This window comes from Sinohyriopsis cumingii, chromosome 8, assembly GCF_028554795.1.
Source record: "Sinohyriopsis cumingii isolate HCF-2022 chromosome 8, ASM2855479v2, whole genome shotgun sequence".
In the NCBI taxonomy this organism is placed as follows: domain Eukaryota; kingdom Metazoa; phylum Mollusca; class Bivalvia; order Unionida; family Unionidae; genus Sinohyriopsis; species Sinohyriopsis cumingii.
Genome location: NC_142968.1, coordinates 79,354,492 through 79,377,225, shown reverse-complemented (window position 1 = coordinate 79,377,225; position 22,734 = coordinate 79,354,492). Strand labels below are relative to the sequence as shown.

Here is a 22,734-nt window from a genome sequence, read left to right as displayed (position 1 = left end):
TAACGTGTTGGTGGAAAGAGATACTTCAGTTCCTAATCAAGCTGAAGCAGCCAACCCAGACCGCAGAACAAGACCGGGTGCTGAGTTCAATATCATAAAAAGTACTAACGATAATTTTAATCTAGGGTTTGCAACACGAATAGGAATGTTGCAAGGACCACGCCGAAAGTTTTCATGCGCGATTCCACTCCATCACATATTCGGATTCTGCAGAAATGTTAGAAAAGTTGTCTATGGGGCTAAGCATACAATCGCGCTGACGCGAAGGGGCGATGATAACAATGCAATATGGCATGCTGCTGGCGTCGCTGCCGGTAAAGTCATTTTAACTAAAATGGCATTGTGGATGCCGGTGCTGACTCCATCAGTTACCACGGAAGCACGATTGTTAGCATTTATGGAACAGGGAGGGAAATCGTTGTTGAGTTGGCTAGCGGTAACAACTGATGCTAAAGAGGATAACGTCGCCGATACGTTTACATGGCACCTAGCATCAAAACAGGGTGTTTCAGCCCCGCGTCATATATTCATAGCGCTACAGAATAGGGAACGATTGGGTAATCAAGAACACAGCCATATGATATTTGATCGATTAGGAGTCATGGAGGTTTCGCTGAGAATAAACGGACAACAGGAACCATCCGAGGATATACAGCTTAATTACGGTGACAACCATGTCGCACGTGTGTATCATCGATTGCTGTCATATATGGGTCGTGATCAAAACGTCGACACTGGTTTGCAAATATCACAACTTGATTTTAAAAACCTGTATCCGATTTATTACTTTTCGTTGGAACATCTTGATTTAACGAGACAATCCGTCGTTGATATACACTTCCGAGCTCGTATAGCCCCAGCTGGTGTTAATTACAGAGCGGTCGCTGTCATTCTCAGCGATAAATCAATGCTGCTAGAAGGTGTTGGTGGACGAATGAGAATCGTTGATGCGCCAGTGGAAAACATGTAATTGAAAGCACAAAACGCGTTTACAATAAAATGTCGTATAGTGTCGTCAATGTAGAGTTGACTGATGGTCAAGTCAAGAAATTACGATCAAAGTCGGCTAAACAATGCGGAACCACAATAACGCTGAAGCCGTCACAGATGGCGGGTGGTAATCATAAGATATCGTTGACGGCGCGTCAAATAAAACATTTCAATGATGCGATGAAGAATAAAAAGGGTGTTCAAATAGATTTTTCAGCCGCAGCAATTAAAAACATGGAAAAGACCGGTGGGATATTTCCGCTGTTAGCTGCGATTCCGGCATTGATTGCCGCGGCCGCACCAGCAGTGGCTAAGGCGGCGGCGTTAGGAGCCGTTGGTACCGCGGCGGGGATGGCATTGAAGAAGGCAACCGGGAAAGGCTACAAAAAAAAACGACCCGTGGCCGGAAAGGGTCTAAGACTACCGGGAACCCCGTATTCATGGTACTCGGGAAAGGGTCTAAGACTACCGGGAACCGTTTAATGACTCCCATGTCTAATTTTGATTTAATAGACGCCGCAAACGCGCTAGCGATAAAAAACTTCAGAGGTGTTTTTATGAGGGATCAATTACCGGCGGCACCAAGGAATATTGAAACCGGCATAATTAACCTCGATGGGTCCTCCGGAGCGGGAACTCATTGGGTTGCATACGCGATTGATCCGCGTGCGATCGTCTATTTTGATTCATACGGGTTAGCTCCGCCGAAAGAGTTTATACGGTATATCCGGGCGTGTTCAGCCCGGGCGTGTTCAGCCCGGGTTTTTTATTCCACGCTGCCAACACAGCAATTAAGTGACCCACCGATATGTGGCCGCGAGGTATTAAACGTACTTGCGGCGATTTCATCATCGCGAAAACCACCTCATGTGGTTGTAAACGAATACACTAGTGGAGTCGTAGAAGCTCAACGGATTTTAGAGAATAACATTTACAATAATAATGATTGATATTTGGGGACGACCGGTTTCGGCGCTGAAAAAGCCCACGGAAACGCCCGCCACCGATGACATAAAAAAACTAATTGAGGATGAAATCGCTGATACGTTGAATTTAACCAGTGTTGACCCAGATGAAATAGTTGTATTTCAAGACCGCCAGGGTAAATTGAAATCCAGTAATGTGTCACTGGATGATGTTTTAATACGACAGCGCGATGCCGCCGAGGACACTATCGCGCTGTATACCAGCGACGGACGAATCAAACCGGGTGAATCCATCTTGACGATAAATGGAAAAATAAGTACACTTGGCGACAATTATATAACCATGTCAAATTCGTTAAAGGGTTTACGTAGTGAAATTAAATTATATGAAGAACGGATCGTGTTGACGCTAACGCATTTCGACGATGTGCAACACATTGTCAATAGTTTTTTTCGGGGACCCCCGACGGCAACCGAACCAAATCTTGCAACAATAACAAATGCTATTTCGGAACTTATGGCGCTGTCGGCCAATTTACCACCGTTGCGAAAAAATGTTAACAGGATCGATGACAACTTTGATAAATTCTTTGGTAAAAAAAATACCAAGCCGGATGAGATTACAATAACTATAAATGATATCACTGCGTATGGACAGGAAATAAAAACAATCAAAACTGATATTGAAGCGAACAAAAAAAGTGTAGACGTGCATGAACGGGAAATAGAAATAATCGGCGCTAATGTTGCAACGATCATAAATAATGTAGACTCGCATGGACGGAAAATAGAAACAATCAAAACTGATGTTGCAACGATCATAAATAATATAAACGCGCATACACAGGAAATAGGAATAATCAAAACTGATATTGAAGCGAACAAAAAAAATGTAGACGCGCATACACAGGAAATAGGAACAATCAAAACTGATGTCGAAGCGAACAAAAAAAATGTAGACGCGTATTGGCGGGGAATAGGATTAATTAAAACTGATGTTGCAGCGAATAAAAAAGGTATAGACGTGCATACATATGAAATAGAAACAATCAAACTTGATGTTGCAGCGAACAAAAAAAGCATGACCGAGAATACACGGGAAATAGAAACAATCAAAACTAATGTTGCAGCGAACAAGAATAATATAGACGCGAGTTGGCGGGGAGTAGGAATAGTTATAACTGATGTTGAAGCGATTAAAGACAGACTACCGAGAATGGCAGAGCAACTCGAAAAAATAAAAATCCCTCATGAGAACATCATCAACACAGTATACACAATTCGGCATGGATCATTCGATTGGACTCCTACACAGAATACAGTAAATATCACCGCAACTGTTAAGGGCATTTATCGATTGACACTGATTTCAATGATGCAGTTTAATATATTATCGTCGAGTTCATCCGGGTTTAACAATACAATATCAACAATTATAGACAAGAACGCAACTGAAAAGTTTACAATTTATGCCGTTGATAGAAATCTAGCCGGGGCGAACATTACATGGTATGTGGAATTTGTAGCGAATCTAAGTAATTAAAAACACTAGTTCTTTTAAAATAAAAATGACCACCAAGGAAATTGAATCAGAGGTATCACCGACGTCACATCAATATCGATTCGATACCGCAAAAGAATTATCCGCGAATTTGAAAACGCTTTCCGAACAATACCGTATAAAAATAAAAAAATACCGCAGAAAAATAACCGCCATCGACGCGGTCGTGTACTCGGTATCGGGTATAGTAGCTGGCGCCGGTGTTATTTTATCCACGATGACCACGATAACCCCGATCGCTGTTCCAATCGCTGTCTCCGCAATGACAACAGTTGCTGGAGTCGCCAACGCAATCACTAGGAAGATATCATCGTGTTTTCAAAAAAAACTCAACGAGTATACAGTAAAACATCAAATAGTATCCGACGCGTACTCAAAATTATCCGAGTTGATCTCGTTGTCAATTGATAATTTGTTAGTATCCGATGTTGAATTCTCCACAATGGTCCAGTTGTATAGCTCCGCGATGTCAAAAATCGAGGATTTTCAACTGGAAGCCGGAACCACCTGGTTGCTGAAATTAGACACTAAAGACAACGAATAATAATAATGTCGCTGAACCCCGAAGGGTTTCAATTACTTCAGCGGATCGCGGAGAACACCACTCCGGTACAAACAAATATGATATCAATAACGTCAACGAAACCCGAATTCAGTGTGAACTTCCCGTCGCCGGTTCCAGTGAAGGAAATAGCGCTGGCAAAATTGCGAGTATATCACAGTTGGCCTAATATTCGAGCGGACGCATTTAACGGACAACAACCTAATAACTCGCTGGTTTTTGCACGGAAAAATAAACCCGATGGGACCCCAGACTGGGAGGAGGTTACAATACCAACTGGGTCATACCAAATAGAGCAAATCAATAAAGAATTTCAACGCAGAATAAAATCGATCACAGGAAAGGAATCAAAAATCGCTATTACGGTTCATGAACCGACGTTATCATCGACGATTGAAATAAGCACACCGGGGTATATGGTTGATATTTATAACAGTTCAATAAGAACCATACTAGGATGGCCTAAGAATCCACCCGCGGATTTGCACACAAATGTGCAATCGTATCATGAGATTAATCCCAGTTATCTGAATGATTTGTCTATTATAAGAAACACGTTATTACCCAGCGAGTTTATATTTCAAGACAGGAATACCATGCAATGGTTTTTTCCGTATAAGAAAACTCCTGAATTGTCAGCCAAGGTCACAGTTCGTTTAGATGATATCACTGGTGCGTTTGCCGAGATTAATCATTATTACCAATTACAACTAGAACAACTACGAGAGACAAAAGCACAAAAACACGTTGAGGTGTTAAATCAACTTATATCAGACATGGAATATATCAATGAACGAATCGTTAAAGTAATATCCGATAGCAGCGATGATAATAAACAAAAATTCCTAACCGGGTATAATATCACAGAAGCCGATTTACCCGATTTCAAGTTTCCAGGATACAACGCGCCAGAACTAAGAAAGTCTCTTAATGATTTTCTCGATCCATCAACTTATATCCTCAGACACGATAACGGAGATGGTGGTAGGCATATTGCTCCATACAACGTAAATATCGCATCGGTGATAGCAATCAATCTAGTGTGTGATGTTATCGAAGGGAGTTACCAGGTAGATACCAATCAATCAAATCAAGCTCAACAGGGGTATATCCTTTATTCATTTTCACCAACAGCCCCTCCGGGATTTTTAATCGTTGAGAATCCGATTAATCCGGTCTATATGCGATGCCATGATCGGTTTTTAACGAGAATTAATTTTAAACTCACCGATCAGTCAAATAACCTAATTGATCTACAGGAGGAGGAGTTAGTGATCACTCTGTTTGTAAGATCATTGTAAATAACCACTTAGCAGCAGAGGGGGCGATGACATCGACGCGGTCGTCGATGTGCTTACCGGACGCTGACGACGCTGGGGATCGACGCGCAGAAGGTGTTAATTAAACCAAATGACGACGCGACGATTCCCCAACGACGTCGTCGTTTTTTTTTTACCAGGCGCTGACGACACTAGATCGTTGAGTGCAGAAAGTAATAATTAAGCCAAATGACGATTGGACAAAATGTCGGATTCGCCCCCTCTGCTGCTGATAACTGGAATTACTATTTTTGTTTTACGCCGGCCAGCTTTGAATCAACGTTTCTTTTTTGGCGTCTGTTTACATTTAGGTAATGATGAATGTAGTCCCAGTTCGTTTAGTCTAAAGCACAATGTAGTGTGGAGAGCCAGAGTGATCATTTAAAGCAATCAATGAGGGTCCATCGTAGCATAAACGGGTCGACTGGCGAGTATCACGTTATGTTGGTTTGTTCAAATACAGTGGAGCAAGACAGCTGAGAAAAAGTCTAATTGCTCTAATTTCCAAAACAAGGAGATGAAGAAACACAAACGAATTTAACAGCCAATACATAATGAACACAATAATGTAGATGAAAACAGGCAACAAGCACAAATATCATGAAAACGGCAATAAAAAACGGAACAGCTGCTTCAAGCCGGTTAAGCGATAGCGGCCATCTTGTTTGCAAACCTCCGCACAAATTCATGTTGTCTCGAAATTCAACATAATAGATATAACTACATATCATACATAAAACACAATCACATACCATACTTAAAAATCACACATCATACCTAAAAGCACATACCATACCTAAAAACTATCATACCTAAAGATTTCATGTCATACCTAAAGGACAACCTATCATATCTAAAAATAATCATCATGCCTAAAAATCACATATCAGACCTAACTCACAATCACCTATCGCACCTAAAAAAATCACCTATCATACCTTAAAAAATCACGTAATCATACCTCAAATCACATATCATATATACAAATCATAGCACATTTTTAGCAAATCAGTCTGCTGATAAAGTCCTTAGTGTAAGAACGAGAGCTTTAGGTTAGCTTTTCCTCTGTTCAGTTTGTGTATGTGACTGAACGGTTGAAACATTGTCAGTTATGAATATAATACTACACAGTAAAGTGTTCACCAAAGTATATTTAAAACATAATTACCAGTCATACCCAAAACACAACCATCTATTTTACCTAAAACTCAACTAGCATACCTAAGAGACAATCACCTGTCATACCTAAGTCACCATCACTTATCATACCTGAAAACCACCGATTATACTTAAAAATCACGTATCAAACCTAAAATCACCTACCATACCGAAAACACAATCACCTATCATACCTAAAGAACTGAGATTAAGAACCATTGCAAAAGTGGTTTTGAAGATAAATATTATCTCGTTTTGCGTTGTAATTAATAAAATACATATAAAAGTTATATAGATATAAACTCGTTTTGCGTTGTAATTAATATAATACATATAAAGGTTAAAAATTTTACGTTATTTTATTATCACAACAATCTAATGTTTATACATCTTACACAAACGTTTCATGGGGGCCCCGAGTGGCCGAGTGGTCAAAAGCGCTCTCCGTTACTGATCACTGCCATCTCACCTCTGTCTACATTGGTTCGAGTCTCAGATTTGGCCAATGTGGGTGTGAGAAAGCTTGCCAGTAGCTTCTCGAGGGTCGGTGGTTCTTTCCAGGGATTTCCCGGGTTCTTCCTCCACCATAAAACTGACCGCCATGTATAGCCTATCGTGTGCTGAAAAATGGCGTTAAACCACACAACAACAAACGTTTCATTGGACCCTAACCCTACTTTGCAACAAACTGAACATTTTCTTTTCAAAACATGTATAAGATAAGAGCCTGGCATGTCCTTTCCTAGGCCGAAGTGTGTGTGTGTGTGTGAGAGAGAGAGAGAGAGAGAGAGAGAGAGAGAGAGAAAGAAAGAGGGTACTTGATTTCCTTTAATATTAACAAGATATCAATGGAAACTATTCTGATTTTTACATAACTGATTTTAACTGGCGTTTCGTTGCTCAGTATATCAGTCATACATCCGGCCAGTATGCTACATGCCGTGTTCAACTCCGGATTATAAATCGGACTTTTAAATAAGAATATCCATATCCAAAGGGACATAACTCTTATTCCTTAAAGATGGTGGGTATACTCAGGCAAAACAAATTCATGTAATTTAGCCACGTTCATCATAACCACTTGGTTTTGATAAGTTAAACTGTTTCACGTTTTTTTCTTCTTCTTGCAGGCAAAGTTTTTCAGTCAAGGGGACATCGAACGTAAGTCCTGCTAAAACATTTTTCAATTAAATGACCACGCCCAAATAATACTGGTTAAAAGTTGTAGTAGTTTCCAATAGTTGAGTCGTATTAAAACACTAGACACGTTTCTTTTGCTCCATTGGTGTTCTTTATGCAGAGGTTCAACTAGAGGGAGAGAGAGATGTTTGTTATGTACACGTGTATAGCACAAGTCACGCATGTATGCGTATTTACTGATATAAGTTGTAAAAAATAATTTTATTTTAAAAAATGTAATCTTAATACAGTTATAACAAAGTTTATTTAGTCGTGATTTTTTAATGATCGACAAATTAATTGTAACAAAATTTCCAGCCAAAAATTATCGATCGCTATGGACTTTCAGACTGGCAGTTTGGCATTACACTGGTAACAAATGGCGATATTGGGTTGAACTAGTACTAGTGCAGGGGGAATGAAGGAACAATCGTGTGACCAAGAAGTTGTGTGCATCTTCAGTTATCTCCTGTGTGGATGTACAATTATGAATGGACAGCTTCGGTGGCCTAGTGGTTAGAGCATCCACCTCCGATGCGGGAGGTCGTGGGTTTGATCCCTTGCTGAATCATACCAAAAACTTACAAAATGGTACTAACAGCTGCCTCGCTTGGCGCTGAGCATTAAGAGGATAGTATTAGGTCCGGTCAGCCTGGTGTCAGGATAATGTGACATGGTGGGACATCATGCTACATGTCTGTGGCATGATGCCACAGTGCGAGCCATAACTATAAACTGTCACACTGCAGACATTGTAGTGATATGACTGAAAAATTGTTAAAGCTAGGTTAAAAATCCAGATCTCTCTCTCTCTCTCACACACACACACACACACACACACACAGACACACACATACACACATATTTGTACTTGTGGTGTACTGTAACCAAATTTGTACTTGTGGTGTACTGTAACTACATTTGTACTTGTGTGCTGGTACCACATTTGTAATTCTGGTGTACTGGAACCACATTTGAATTGTGGTATACTTGTACCACAAACTGATTTATGCAAGAATCTATACAGGACCTTTTGTCAAGCACTGTTTACATTTCAAGCACTCTTTTCAGTTTATAAGGAGTGTTTTTTCTTCAACTGCAAGCGGGGATACCTAACACAGGAGGATGAGCTGGCAAGAATCATGAGGTCCCTGAATTGCAGTCCAACCATGGAGGAAGTGGGAAAATACATGCAGCAGTACAGTAAAAGTATGCATTTTTGATCTTCATCCTTCTGCATAGATTCTAGAACTGAATATATATAGTGGAAACCCCACCCATAAATTATAAATGGGGAATTCTGAATATAGGCATGAATAAAATATGAATACAAAATTGGATATATTTGATTTTTTTGCATGATAATCTTGATTCATTGCAAAGAACCAATGGCAAAAATTTCTAGCCCATTTTAATGAATTCTTGAATTTTCACATCGAGGGGGAATTCCACGCTTGCAGTCTCATATGGGATTTTCAGTTTATAAAGGCATGGGATGCAGTTTTTATATGAAAACAGTATCTATGAATAGACCCTTTATGGAATGATAAACACGTGTATGATAAATAACTTTGAATACAGATAAAACATGTTTGTTTATTATCATTATCAGCATAGTGTCAGTGGTTTTTTGTTGTTATTATAGCAGTATGCCTTATGCTTAAAAAGTTGCTTGTAACATGAGTGATTTAGATTATTGTTTGTGCTAGTAGTAAGCAAGTATCAATTAAATAGTTAGCTGTCAAACAAAGTTCAAGCGATTGTAATGATTGTAATGGGGTTAGGTGGAGCCACATAATTTAGATCTTAGCATACAAGGACAGAGATCTCAGAAATGCTTAATTACGCTTATTTGGATGCCAATTTTTGGGACGCAGAAAATCACTGAAGCGGGAGTCCTCCGTACACATGTAATAGGTGGGCGGCAAAATTTAAAGACTTGCCAGTCCTGCTTCAGCCACCTGCTTTGTGGGAAAATGTGTCAATCAGTTAGCTGTGCTGATATTTACAATGACAGAATTCAGACTGTAAGACCCCTTGATGTACATACATGTTGCCATTATAAGAGTACATCAAAATGAACATGATGCAGTAGCTGGGAGGCCAGTTCAAAGGCTTTGACTGGCAGCCGGGTGGGAAAATGTACTGATATTTATAGTGATTGAATTCATAGTCAGAAAGACCCAGAGATGTATGTGTGCTCATCTATAAATGTACATCAAAAAAAAAACTTTAGCTTTCGTTATTGTATTCATTTCCAAATGTATCGGAATAAATAGTGCATGAGAATCAAGACATGTTGATACTTAGACAAAATGCCATTTGTAAATTTGGATAAGTATTTTGGGGCTAAACGGCAAACTTAGGAAGATTGTAACGAGATTCAGAATAGTGCTAGAGCTGCTAGAATTGATAGTTTGGATATGACAGTAGCTAAGTATAAGAAAGTGTGTGATGCCAAGCTTAGTGTTTGGAATAAATCCTTACTTGGATTGACAAAATTCAGTATCACTGATGGACGAACAAGAGCTATTTAAGAGGTACATTGACTGACCATACTTTTTTTAAAATGCCCGTCGCCTTAGCCCGGTTAGTTCTAATGTTTGTATAGAAATGTATTCATCAATAGATCAGTAGCTAGGCCAAGTTTTGATATCAATTACGTTGACAAACAAACTCCTGCCCATTCACAAGCATATGTTTTGATAGCTGATTGACCATTAACCCTTTTTCGAGTAAGGTAGCAACTATCAATTTCCTGCATAATATCCTTTGATGATAAAACATACAAACATGTATTTTAAGATCAGAATCAGTGATCTGGATATATATTAACTACTACTTGTACACTATTTCGTCATAAAATCAGTTTGAAACTGTAAGTGAACCAGTAGGCATAACGGGAAATAATGGTGGACTTCGCTAAGTCTGGGATGTCCCAGTTTATTAGATTGTTTGTTTTCGTACATCATAGGGCAGATATTTTCAGAAAAATATACAAATCATTGAAAGCAAAGCCAAGGTATTATTTTATTAAAGATTTAACTTTAAACTGCAAATTATATAGGTCAGAAACGTAGATCACAATGCTATGTTGTGGAATTTGCAAGATGCGCTTTAAGGTCTAAGCTGTTTTCCGACTTGACACGTATTTGCCTAAAATAACTGTGTACAAGGACGTAGACAAATAAATAAACCATAAATTTGCAATCCTGTCAATGGACTGTTGTAATGAAGCTATATTAAAGTGAGTGATTACATTACGGAAACCTCTCCATCTAAAAATAGATGCACTCACGTCTGTGTTGATTCTGTAGGAAAGAAGGGACTGCAACTTTTGATGGTGGGACTCCTATTTTTACCAAACTGGGAGTTCCGTACTCCTTGTTTTAAATTTTGGTGGGACTTGTACAGTTGCATGGTTTGAAAAAATTACTGTTTATTATAAAACATTCTGGAATATTCAGCCCATAAATGGTCATAATAATAGAAAATGTTAATTTCCTTATTCTATTATTTTGCCTGGGGTTAAGGTGGCGGTAAGATGGAGTTTGATTCATTCTTGGAAGCCATGCACGACCACAGGGAGAGAGAGAGATGTAAGGAGGAAATTCTACATGGATTTATTGCACAGGATGAAGATAGGAAGGGCTATGTGACTGCAAATGAAGCCAGGCATGTCCTTTCTAACTTTGGAGAGAGACTCTCCAGGCATGAAAGTAAGAATTTTTAATTTACTTGTATATGGGTTTACACATGTTTTCCACAGGGCCTTTTGGTATGGCAGACCTACTTCCATATCCTGAACAGCTGTCATTCTTTTATAGATACTGATCTATTTAGAGTTGGTATGACTGCTTAGATCTAGTATGACTATGCTTAGAGATGGTATGACTGTGGTTAGAAATGGTATGACTATGCTTAGAGTTGGTATGACTGGTTAGATCTGGTATGACTATGCTTAGAGTTAGTATGACTGCTTTGAGATGATATGGCTATGCTTAGATCTTGTAGAACTAGTATGACTGCTTAGGTCTGGTTTGAACTGGTATGACTGCTTAGATCTGGTTTGAACTGGTATGACTGCTTAGATCTGGTTTGAACTGGTATGACTGCTTAGATCTGGTTTGACTATGCTTATATCTTGTATGACTGCTTAGATCTGGTATGACTGCTTAGAACTAGTATGGCTGCTTAGAACTGGTTCGACTTTGCTTAGAACTGGTATTACTGCTTAGAGCTGGTATTACTGCTTGCAACTGGTTTGACTATATTTAGAACTGGTTTAACTATGGGTTAGTACTGGGATGACTATTCTTAGAGCTGGTATGACTGTTCCTATAGTTGGTTTGACAATGCCTGAGCAAGTCTGTTGTAATATACTTATTCATTGTTTGGTTATTTGATGCACCAGTTAGTAAACTTATACTTTTTAATCAATGTCATCTGTTTTGTTTTAATTATTTTTGCTAAACATTGTCAATTAGATGTGAAGATACCCTAATTCACCCTTTGATATGGATGCCAGCTTGATTATTACCAGATTGTATAGGTTTTTAACCGTATCTCCATGCATCAACTTAATATTTGGTGGTCACATGGCACCATATACTGCTTAACAGGGAGCTGTAATTACAGTGTTTCATGCAATTTTCACATGGGTCAATTGCAATGTTGTTGTTCTTGTGGGGTTTTGTGTCATTTTTCAACACAAGATAGTCTATACATGGCAACCAGTATAAATGGTGGAGGAAGAACACAGGAAAACCCTGGAAAGAACCACTGACCCACGAGAAGCCACTGGCAAGCTTTCTCATGTATCCACGTTGGCCGAGCCTGAGACTTGAACCCATGCAGACAGAGGAGAGGGCAGTGATTCATAATAGTGAGCGTTTTTGACCACTCAGACACTTAGGGCCCCAAGCAATTATAGTGCAATGGCAGCACTGTTTCTACTCACTGGAAATAAATGAATGGCAGAATGAGGATTCTTGTAAAAGGGTTTATGATAGATTTGTTTTCTTCGTATAAAGACCATGCTGCTGGTAAAAGACAGAAAGTCTTACATTTTCATCTTTTGATCCTTGCTTTACATAATATTGAATTTATTAGGGTTTGCTGGTAAAACTTTTGACCACTCCAGTGTCCTAGTGGTTAGAGCATCTGCCTTGGATGCGGGAGGTCGTGTGTTCAAACCTTGGCCGAGTCATACCAAAGATTATAAAAATGGTATTAACAGCTGCCTTGCTAGGTACTCAGCATTAAGAGGTTAGTGTTAGGACCAGTTGGCCTGGCGTCAGGATAATCTGAATGGGTAGGACATCATTCTACATGTCTGCGGCATGATACCCCAGTACTAATCATCACTATAAACTGCCTCACTGCAGACATCATAGTGCTATGACAGAAAACTACATAAAAAATGCAAATCACACATTGGTAAAACTTGTTATTTTTTTAATACACAAATGCAATTAGCTGTTTTAACAAAGTCTTATTTTTCAGAAAAAATGTTTGAGGGTGTATATCCAACAATGCACACTGTACATTAAGTATCACTCATTTATTTGGCATGGAGAGGATGTTTGTGTGTGTGTAGGTAGGTAGGTCAGCACAATACTGGTTGTATTGTGGCAATTAAATGTTATGATCTAAAAATAAGGATAGAAAGGGAGATGCCAACAATCTTAAAAATGATAAACCCTTTCATATAAATGTCAACTTTTACAAGTTGTACTAAAAGATAAAATGTACAGATGTTACATGAGTCATACTGTATACTGCCTTAAAATGAATCACATGATACAGTACTCTCCCATTATGATGATGTCCATGGGAGTCATACTGTATACTGCCTTAAAATGGATCACATGATAAAGTACTCTCCCATTATGATGTCTGTGAGTCATACTGTATTACTGACTTATAGTCAGACTGTCTTATAATGAATCACATGATACAGTACTCTCCCATTATGATGATGTCCATGGGAGTCATACTGTATAATGCCTTATAATGAATCCCCTAATCCAGTGCTCTTCCATTATAAGTATGTCTGTGAGTCATACTGTATACTGACTTATAATGAATCACATGATACAGTACTCTCCTGTTATGATGATGTCCATGAGTTGTACTTTATACTGACTTACAGTCAGACTGACTTATAATAAAGTACATGTTACATATACAAACTAGGGGCCCCGAGTGGCCGAGTGGTCTAAAGCGCTCTTCGTTACGGATCACTGCCATCTCACCTCTGTCTGCGGCGGTTCGAGTCTAAGATTCAGCCAATGTGGGCATGTGAGAAAACTTGCCAGTAGTTTCTCGTGGGTCGGTGGTTCTTTCCGGGGTTTTCCGGGTTCTTCCTCCACCATTAATACTGGCCGCCATGTATAGCCTATCGTGCTGAAAAATGGCGTTAAACCCCACAACAAAAAAAAAAAAAACATATACAAACTTGTCATTAGCAGCCACCCATGAAAAATGGCAAAACTTCAGGTAGCCTTCATACTCAGTTGACTTCTGTACACAGATTCATCTTTCCCAATTTTTAAAAATATTAATACAAATTCCATGTACCAAATGTTACATAATTATTTGTATTATTATTTTTATTACATTGTCAAGATAGTTTTATGTGCAATATTCAGCCAAGTCATAAAATGTATGTATGGATGTTATCTCCCAAATTTATGCTTCACAATGCATCCTACTCTCTTTAATCCTTCCTATAAATCAAATCATTAATGACTTTAAATAATTAGTGATCTTTGTTTTGTGTACAATGATAAACCATTAATTTCACTGATTAACAATTTATATATGACTGTAAAACAGGGCTTGTAAACAGCTATTCATGCACCAAAAACAATACATGTATCTGATTGCTCAACTCACAGAGAGCAAAAGACGGTGGGTTTATAAGAGGCCAGTGATGAAAAGGGAGTCAGATGAAGCCATAAAGAGCTATTTTTGCAACACATGAAATGAAACTTTGCCTGCCTTTACAAACAAGTTTAAATATAGAATGATCATCATCCCAGATCCTGATGAGAAGGGATATAACTCATCTCTTCTCAGTGGTGACGTTTTTTTTATATATATATTAGAGGTAAATTTAATCCACAGGCAAATAGATAAAGATATCAGTATACTTGTAATACTGGCACAAAAAAGCGACTTCCATTTCTGCTGCGGTAACAAGACTACTTTTTGCACCATCCAACAATTGAACTGCTTTGACCTTCTGCTGTAAGGATAAAACCAGCTTGGTTTCGAAAATGACATGCTTCATCATTAAGTTACACTGACAGTATGACTGGAGTACAGTGAGCACAAGCAAGATATGAATGTTTACAGATGACTTAACATAATATGCCTGTATCTAAACAATGTCTTGCTCATCAAACAAAAGATTCATTTGTATACTCAGAGTGGTCACTCTTGATACGTCCCACTGACCACATAAGGCAAGGAGAAACCAGTTGGTTAGGAAACACTGGCTGTTGCCCATAGGAGGTAGGTGGCCAATATACACAGGATATTTATATAGGAAGCATTTTCCAGTATCAGATTGAAATGGTCATTATGACCAGATGACCGCTATGTACAGGCGATGTTTAGGACAAGTTGGTAATTTTACTACCATTTGTTGAAATAGGATCTGTGACAATGTTTACTTTATAACTATAAGTGTTATATTGAAGGGCCTTACAGTGAGGGATTGCTGTGTCATATTTAATGCAGTGAAAACATTGTTATTGTTGGTATTCAGATTGTGTGTTATTAAAGTTTCTGCAAGTCATACACAGTGGTGATGTATCGCAGCCAAGGTGCTTTTTTCCTTTAAACCATTGTTGTTAAACTTGGTCCATTTTTTGTAGTGAGTTGCACTTGATAAATTGTTCTTGGAAGCAAGTCATTGTGTTTTAGAAGCTTTTTTGATACAAACCATTTTTTGTTTGCTTGTTGCAGTTGAGACGCTGTTCAAGGAAGGCAATGTTACCGGGGGCCAGTTGAGGTACAAGGAGTTCGTGGACAGTGTTCTGACCCCAGCCCCAGACTACTGATCATACTGTACACAGTTATACTAAACATACTGTGCAGTTACACTGAATATGCTGTGCAGTTACACAGGACATTCTTAACACAATTAAAATCACCTTGAAAATGGTGTCTTTGACCAAATCCAAACATATCCAGCTGCAGCCTGATTTCTTTGCTGGATTTTCATGGACCTCAGGACAAGTGACCTTGGATGCTTTACTGCAAGTGCTAATTACCCCTAAACATATCTTTTATTTTGACAGGATCATTGCATGGTCCTGACATTGCACAGTTCACCCAGATTACCTCCCCTTCCCAAGATATCCTGCAAGAAAAGAAATATTTGCAGCTGCACATAAACAGGCCACTGCGTGAAGTAGCAAATATCTTTTTACCCAAATTGTAATCAGTAGTACTTTTTTGTTGTATTCACCCTTATAAAAGAAACAAGACCCTATTTTTGAAATGTTCGTGGAATTTTCACAGAGCATTTTCTGTTCTGTTATAGGCTCTTGGTATGCCTTGTGCATACAAGATATTGTTGGACAAGTATGCAGAATACATGCACTACTAGATCTTGGATGCTTAGGCTAAACCTAGATAAATATTCTGACAAATGTTTAAATTGCAGCTTGCCATGTCATTGAGGTATATTTATATAATTAAGTAGCTTGTATTCCCACTGCTTGCAGATGGGGCAGTTTTGTTCTGATTTGTCAGCCCCTTTATTTTTACCAGGAACCTTGTTACTATGATCTTGCAAAAAGTTCTCAACTTAGAGAAATGAAATTTAGTAGACATTTTTACATCCATATGTAGAGCTCGGACATGATTAAGCTTTTCTATGATTTTGTGATTATTGTTTTGGTGGAAACATTTTGTACACGTAGTCTTTTTAATTAAAATCTTTTATCATGAATATGCAGATCACATAGACAAATGAAATGCTGTCCCTATTCAGATGATCATCATATTTTTATGCCATTGGAATAATGTTTACCAAAACTAATTTTTCCTGACTTATGGACCTAGATATGTTCGGTTCATGTAAAGCCTTCTTAGTATGATACTGCAGAAACCACTGAATCTAAGCCAGTGAAATTAGAAATGCCTGTAGATAAGTAGATAATTTGATTCGATTTTGTTGCCTTTTAATTGAGTGTTGCTTTCTTTAATGGGGTTTGAACTTTATGAGCTTCTTCATTTTACTTTTAGAAATAAAAATATCTTGTTTTTACAAATAATAAGAATTTTGTTTTTACCGCAAAAATATAGTCAGAACATTTATTTTGATATCCAGTTAGCAAACTGTCTTTATGATGCGATATCCTGAATGGCTTAATTCAGTAGCAGTTATTTACCATTTTATTAGATAAACTGTTGTGGACACCCGTATAGTAACTGTTGAGCTCAATACAATTTTGCTTTGTAGTACTAATTATTATGCTTGGCATGTTTCAAAAATTAGTATTGCATTAGTCTGACTGATCTAGTAATTTGTTTCTATTTATGAAAATACATCTCCTCAAATCTGACCAATAATATTGCTTAGGAACATTGTAAACCAGATCTTCCATGTCATAATGCACTGACATGTAAGGGTTTATGCTATTTTCTTAACATTATATGTATAATAAAAATAACACAGACCCTCATCTGCTTTCACACTATAAGACTGTGGAGCCTGGTCAACTATCACACTATCAGATGGGGCTCCAGGTGGCCAAGTTGTCTAAGGTATTAACCTTTACGGATCACTGATATCTGTGTGGGTTCAAGTCTTGGGCTTCGCCAGTGTGGATATGTGAGAAACCTTGCTAGTAGCTTCCCATTAGTCACCAACAGAGAGTGAAGCTTGGTCTGATATAACACTATATAATATTGGAGCCTGGTCTGCAATGACACAAAGAAAATGAGAACTTTGTGGACCCAGATCTACCATGTCATAATGCACTGACAAATCAGGTTTTAGGCTATTCTCTTTGTCTGCCATAACACTATAAGACACTGGAGCTTGGTCTGCTATTGCAGTATAAAACAGTGGAGCTTGGTCTGCATTGGACACTTGTTATGCATGAGCAGATTCTTTCAATACATTTATTTCAAGGTTTGGCTAAAATTTGATTTTCTTTGTTACTTCAGTTCATGGATTGGAAAAGTGGTCCAGTTATTTTTAGAGAAGAATCGTTGTTCATAGGGTCTTTAAATTTGATTTTGAAACCCAGGAAATCCCAAATTATTTGTACCCCATGAAAAATAATGAATTTACAATATATTAGGTAATCAAGAATTCATACAATGGTTTAAGGGCGCAGATTGTTTCAGATTAACTAGACTACAGAAATATTCCTCAAAGGCAAGTGGTACATTTAAGAAGAAGCAATTTGTTTCACCATTTTTGATGCCACACCATGATGAGGTTAGGGGTATTTGCTATATCATTGTACATCTGTCCATCATTCCATCTATCACACCTTATGAGGTTTCGTGTTAAATCTTTATAAGCACTGTGGTAAAGTTGCCAAGTTTCACAAACACATTTCATGATTTATGAAGTTATAAAACAGCATGGATTTGTTATATTAGTATTATAGATTTAGAATAGCAGCAAAGGCAGGTAATCAATGGGTAAATTGAATAAGGGCAGGTAATCAATGGGTAAATTGAATAAGGGCAGGTAATCAAGGGGTAAATTGTTCTTTAAAGGAAACATGGTCAAATCCATCTTCTTTCTAAGTACAGGTCAGTGAACTGGAACCTTATTTCATCAGACATCATTAATTTAATGAATGTTTTATTGTTATTTTGCAAATTATTTTTTTTGATATATCATTTATATATGGATGTAGAAGTAGAAAAGCACAGCAACATATCATGGTATGATTGTATTACATTTTTAGCCACTACATTGCTTGTCTAAGATTTCCAATTTATACATTGTGCAACCTTTTGTATTACATTTTTGGCCACTTCATTGCATATCGAAGATCTCCAATTTGCACATTTTGAAAGTTTATTAGTGTCAGGGTCCTATTTCAACAATATTTGTGACAGTTTATAATTGTATTTGCAGCACATAATAATTTTATATTTTTTACTAATTATTTTCAAACATCGTGATTTGGGGAAGGTTAGTGAACAGCTTTATTTTATTCCACATAAGTATGTCTACATTTCCAGTGTTTTAATTTTATGCATTCTTAAATTAATTATAAAATGTATATTGAAATAAATCATATTACATCACATCCTTGTGTTCATATTTTGAAGAAACTAAATCAGAAATATGGTTCTAAGCAGTTGTGATATACTCTTTAGCAGCAGTGCAAATCTATCATCTGTTCATCTTTCTATCATTAATTTGAACTCCTCTGCAAAGCTGATTAAATTTGTACACAATTCATGGGATTTTATATCCAACATATACCACATGCATCATATGTAATATTACAGGCATATCCTGTGGATGACCTGGTTTACATCTGACATACCCTTATAGTTTGAGGGGGCCCCGAGTGGTCTAAAGCGCTCTCCATTAAGGATCACTGCCATCTCACCTCTGTCTGCACCTGTTTGAGTCTCGGATTCAGCCAATGTGGGTATGTGAGAAAGCTTGCCAGTAGCTTCTCGTGGGTTGGTGGTTCTTTCTGAGGTTTTCCCGGGTTCTTCCTCCACCATTAATACTGGCCGCCATGTATAACCTATCATGTGCTGAAAAATGACGTTAAACCCCACAACAACATCTTATAGTTTGAGTATAGTGGACGAGATCAACACTTCTTTTTACCTTGGAGATATCTTTGTTGATGAGCTTCATCAGTTGGATCAACTGGATACATAAAAGATTCACCATACTGCTGTGAAGTGGGAAAGTATACATTACTACAGATGAAAACATAAGTGGTTAATGAAGAAGAATCCTTACAAAAAAATTGAAGGGCAGTGAGATTGCTTAGGAAATCGGTAGAATGGATAAATACCAATCCAGAAACTTCGTTTTGGAATGTAGATTAAAGGATGGGGGTCTATATTCCCTTAACATTCTGTACAAATCACAATGGTCACTCAGAGCTATTTACAAGAGGAATGTCATTGACTAATAAAGGTACATGTACAAGCAAACATGGACAGAGGGAAATGCCTTATGACTCCTAAATATAGTAATATAGTTCAGTGTTATTAATGACATGGATTTACAAAAGCTTAAAATCCAAAAGCTGCTTTGAAAACCTCATAGAGTCTAAAAGCATTAAATTAAAAGAAAAGAATTTTGCACAACAAATAATGGTAAAGGGATATAACTCTTCATATTCATTTATGTTTTCAAGAGTTACTCCCCATGATAGTTCTAGAAAATTAAAAAAATAAAACATTTCAGTTGGATTGTTAAGATAGGTTTCTTTCTCCAAGAGTCTATTCATTATAATATAACTTTATTAAAGACTATTTGTGTTTTATAAAGTACATGCTTATAAGCATACACATTAATTGTTCTGGAAATGATGTGTAGACAAAAACACATGGTATGGAATGACAAGGGCACAATAGAAATTTGCTGATTATAAGAGCTTATGTGATTGCCTTTTATCCATAATCATTCTGTTAAAACATCTCCTAAACTATTTGGAGGATTGCCAGGAAACTTTATGCACACATTCATCTCACGGTCTAGTTGATCCTATATGAAAATGGTACCACTTTAACATCCAGTGTGGCTGCTATGGTGACCATCTTAAAATTTTTGTAATTGCTAGTTATCCTAAATGGATAGTCATATCTACACAGCTTTTTCACCGATTTACACATTTTACTGGCTTATGTTGAGGTCTAAGCTCAAAAATCATATAAGTCTCTTTTAGCACTCTGTATTCATATTTTAAGATCAAGATTCATGAAATTTGGTGAAGGGTTATATCTAGATGAGTACTATATCCTCATTACAAAAGTTGGTCATGGTGACCCATATTTCATGCTTCACTTGCCTTGATTTTAGTCTCAAGCACTGTTTATGCCAAAATCAACAAACTAGTTAGACCGCTCCGGTGGCCTAGTGGTTAGAGCATCTGTCTCGGATGCGGGAGGTCGAACCCAGACCGAGTCATACCAAAGAGTTATAAAACAGTTACTAACAGCTGCCTTGCTAGGCGCTCAACAGTAAGAAGTTAGTTTTAGGACTGGTTGGCCTGGTGGGACATCATGCTACATGTCTGTGGCATAATGCCCCAGTGCTAGACATCATTATAAACTGCCACACTGCAGACATCGTAGTGATATGACTGAAATTTTTTTAAAGCTACATTAAAATCTAAATCACACATGCAAACTAGTTAGTATCCGACCTTTACGACAAAAAATGCCTTGGTGACCTACATTTAAAATTTTACTGGCTTGGGTTAAATTTTTTGCATTTAGCTCAAGGCTACAATGGTGTTTAATTTACTGTATATTACTGCTGTACCTGGGGTCATAGAGGATGCATCTTGATGAGTACTATGCTCTCATCTTAAGGTTATTTCACTTACTTTGGCTCAATTTGAAATTTTTACCGCTAATGGCATAATCCTTAAACTAGTTGATTGTATCAAAAATGGTCACAGTGACATTTTACAGGAATTTTTTAGTGATATTTTAAGGATTTGTCAGGAATCTCTCATTTTAATTTTGTATTGTCTTCACAAGATGTTAAAACCACTCCGGTGGCCTAGTGGTTATAGTGTCCATCTCGGATATGGCAGGTTGCAGGTTGATTATAGTATCAAAAAGTTCTTTCATGTCATGCACAATGTAATAACGATCGTGCATAGGTTGCAGGTCAAAGCACTCTATCATAAAGTGTTTAACAGTGAATGGTTCATTGCAAGAAACGCAATCTGGTGGGTCTTCACCTTTTAGTATGTGGGAGTGGGTTACATGCATATGACCAATTCAAATTCTTGCAATGACTACCTTGGTCATACTTATATCACCCACACCCACATTCTAAAAGGTGAAGACCCATCAGAGTGCGTTTCTTGCAATGAACCATTCACTGTCAGGCACTTTATGATAGAGTGCTTTGACCTACAACCTACGTGCGATCGTTATTACATTGTGCATGACATGAAAGAACTTTTTGATAATATAAACATCACTCGTATTATAGAGTTCTTGAAAGCCATAAATATTTACTCTAAACTCTGACTTTTATGCTATCACCTTGTGCAGTTTTATGCAATATATATACCGTCCCATTTTAATACCTATTCATCATTTTTACATCTCCCGTTGATCGGGAAGCTTTATTTTGCACCGTTATCATCTTACCATTTTTTAATTTCAACCATTTGTTCTTTTATATCGCTGGTCGATATAGGACCTTTTATAAGTTTTAAAAGATTATACAAATAACACTTTGGCGCTAAATAGCCTAACAGTGCCGATGCGCCGTTAAAAATCAATCAATCAATCAATCAATCAAGCAATGACTACCTCCTCCCTAATGGATGGTTCTGTAGGAAGGAGTCCGTTTTCCCAAGGGATGGCTTGATGACATGAAATTTATTATTGACTGTATCATTCCATGATACCTGTCACTTCTGACCTAAAGTCTCTTTAATACTAGGTTTAAAATCAGTATACAGTGTTTTAAAATCAGTAGTCTCTTGAGATAGGGCCATTTTAGCAGTGCAATTTGCTTTTTCATTACCTTTAATACCAACATGGCTAGGTAACCAGCAGTATACAATATTGTGGGAGGTATTCAACTTAGTATTTTTGACGAGAACATTAGTCAAAAATGGGTTATCCAGTTTTCTGTTGTGTAGAGACTGAAGTACTGATAGGGAGTCGGAGAAGATGATGCTGTTTAAAATACGTTTATTTTCTATATGTTACAGAGCAAGGTCTATTGCTCTGATTTCAGCTAAAAAAATTGATGTTCCATTTGGTAAGCGACCTTTTGTTGTGTGATTTCCACAAACAAAGACAGCAGCAGCCTTTTCCTCATCCTAA

The 22,734-nt window shown here is 37.6% G+C and overlaps 1 protein-coding gene across 1 annotated transcript; it reads left to right on the top strand.

The window, feature by feature from the left end:
* The first annotated feature begins 7,438 nt into the window (after window positions 1–7,438).
* On the top strand, window positions 7,439–18,992 carry LOC149793947 (calmodulin-like protein 4). Its single transcript, XM_089967876.1, has 5 exons — window positions 7,439–7,540; window positions 7,647–7,677; window positions 8,767–8,904; window positions 11,229–11,414; window positions 15,673–18,992. Exons 1-5 carry the CDS (start codon window positions 7,538–7,540, stop codon window positions 15,765–15,767), a joined length of 453 nt encoding a protein of 150 aa, XP_089824002.1. The 5' UTR covers window positions 7,439–7,537; the 3' UTR covers window positions 15,768–18,992.
* The last annotated feature ends 3,742 nt before the right edge of the window (window positions 18,993–22,734 follow it).

Excerpts from the sequence above, each read along its gene's own strand:
- LOC149793947 (XM_089967876.1), top strand. Across the intron at positions 7,678-8,766 it reads CAGTCAAGGGGACATCGAAC|TTTATAAGGAGTGTTTTTTC; the intron begins GTAAGTCCTGCT and ends CACTCTTTTCAG. Across the intron at positions 11,415-15,672 it reads GAGACTCTCCAGGCATGAAA|TTGAGACGCTGTTCAAGGAA; the intron begins GTAAGAATTTTT and ends TGCTTGTTGCAG.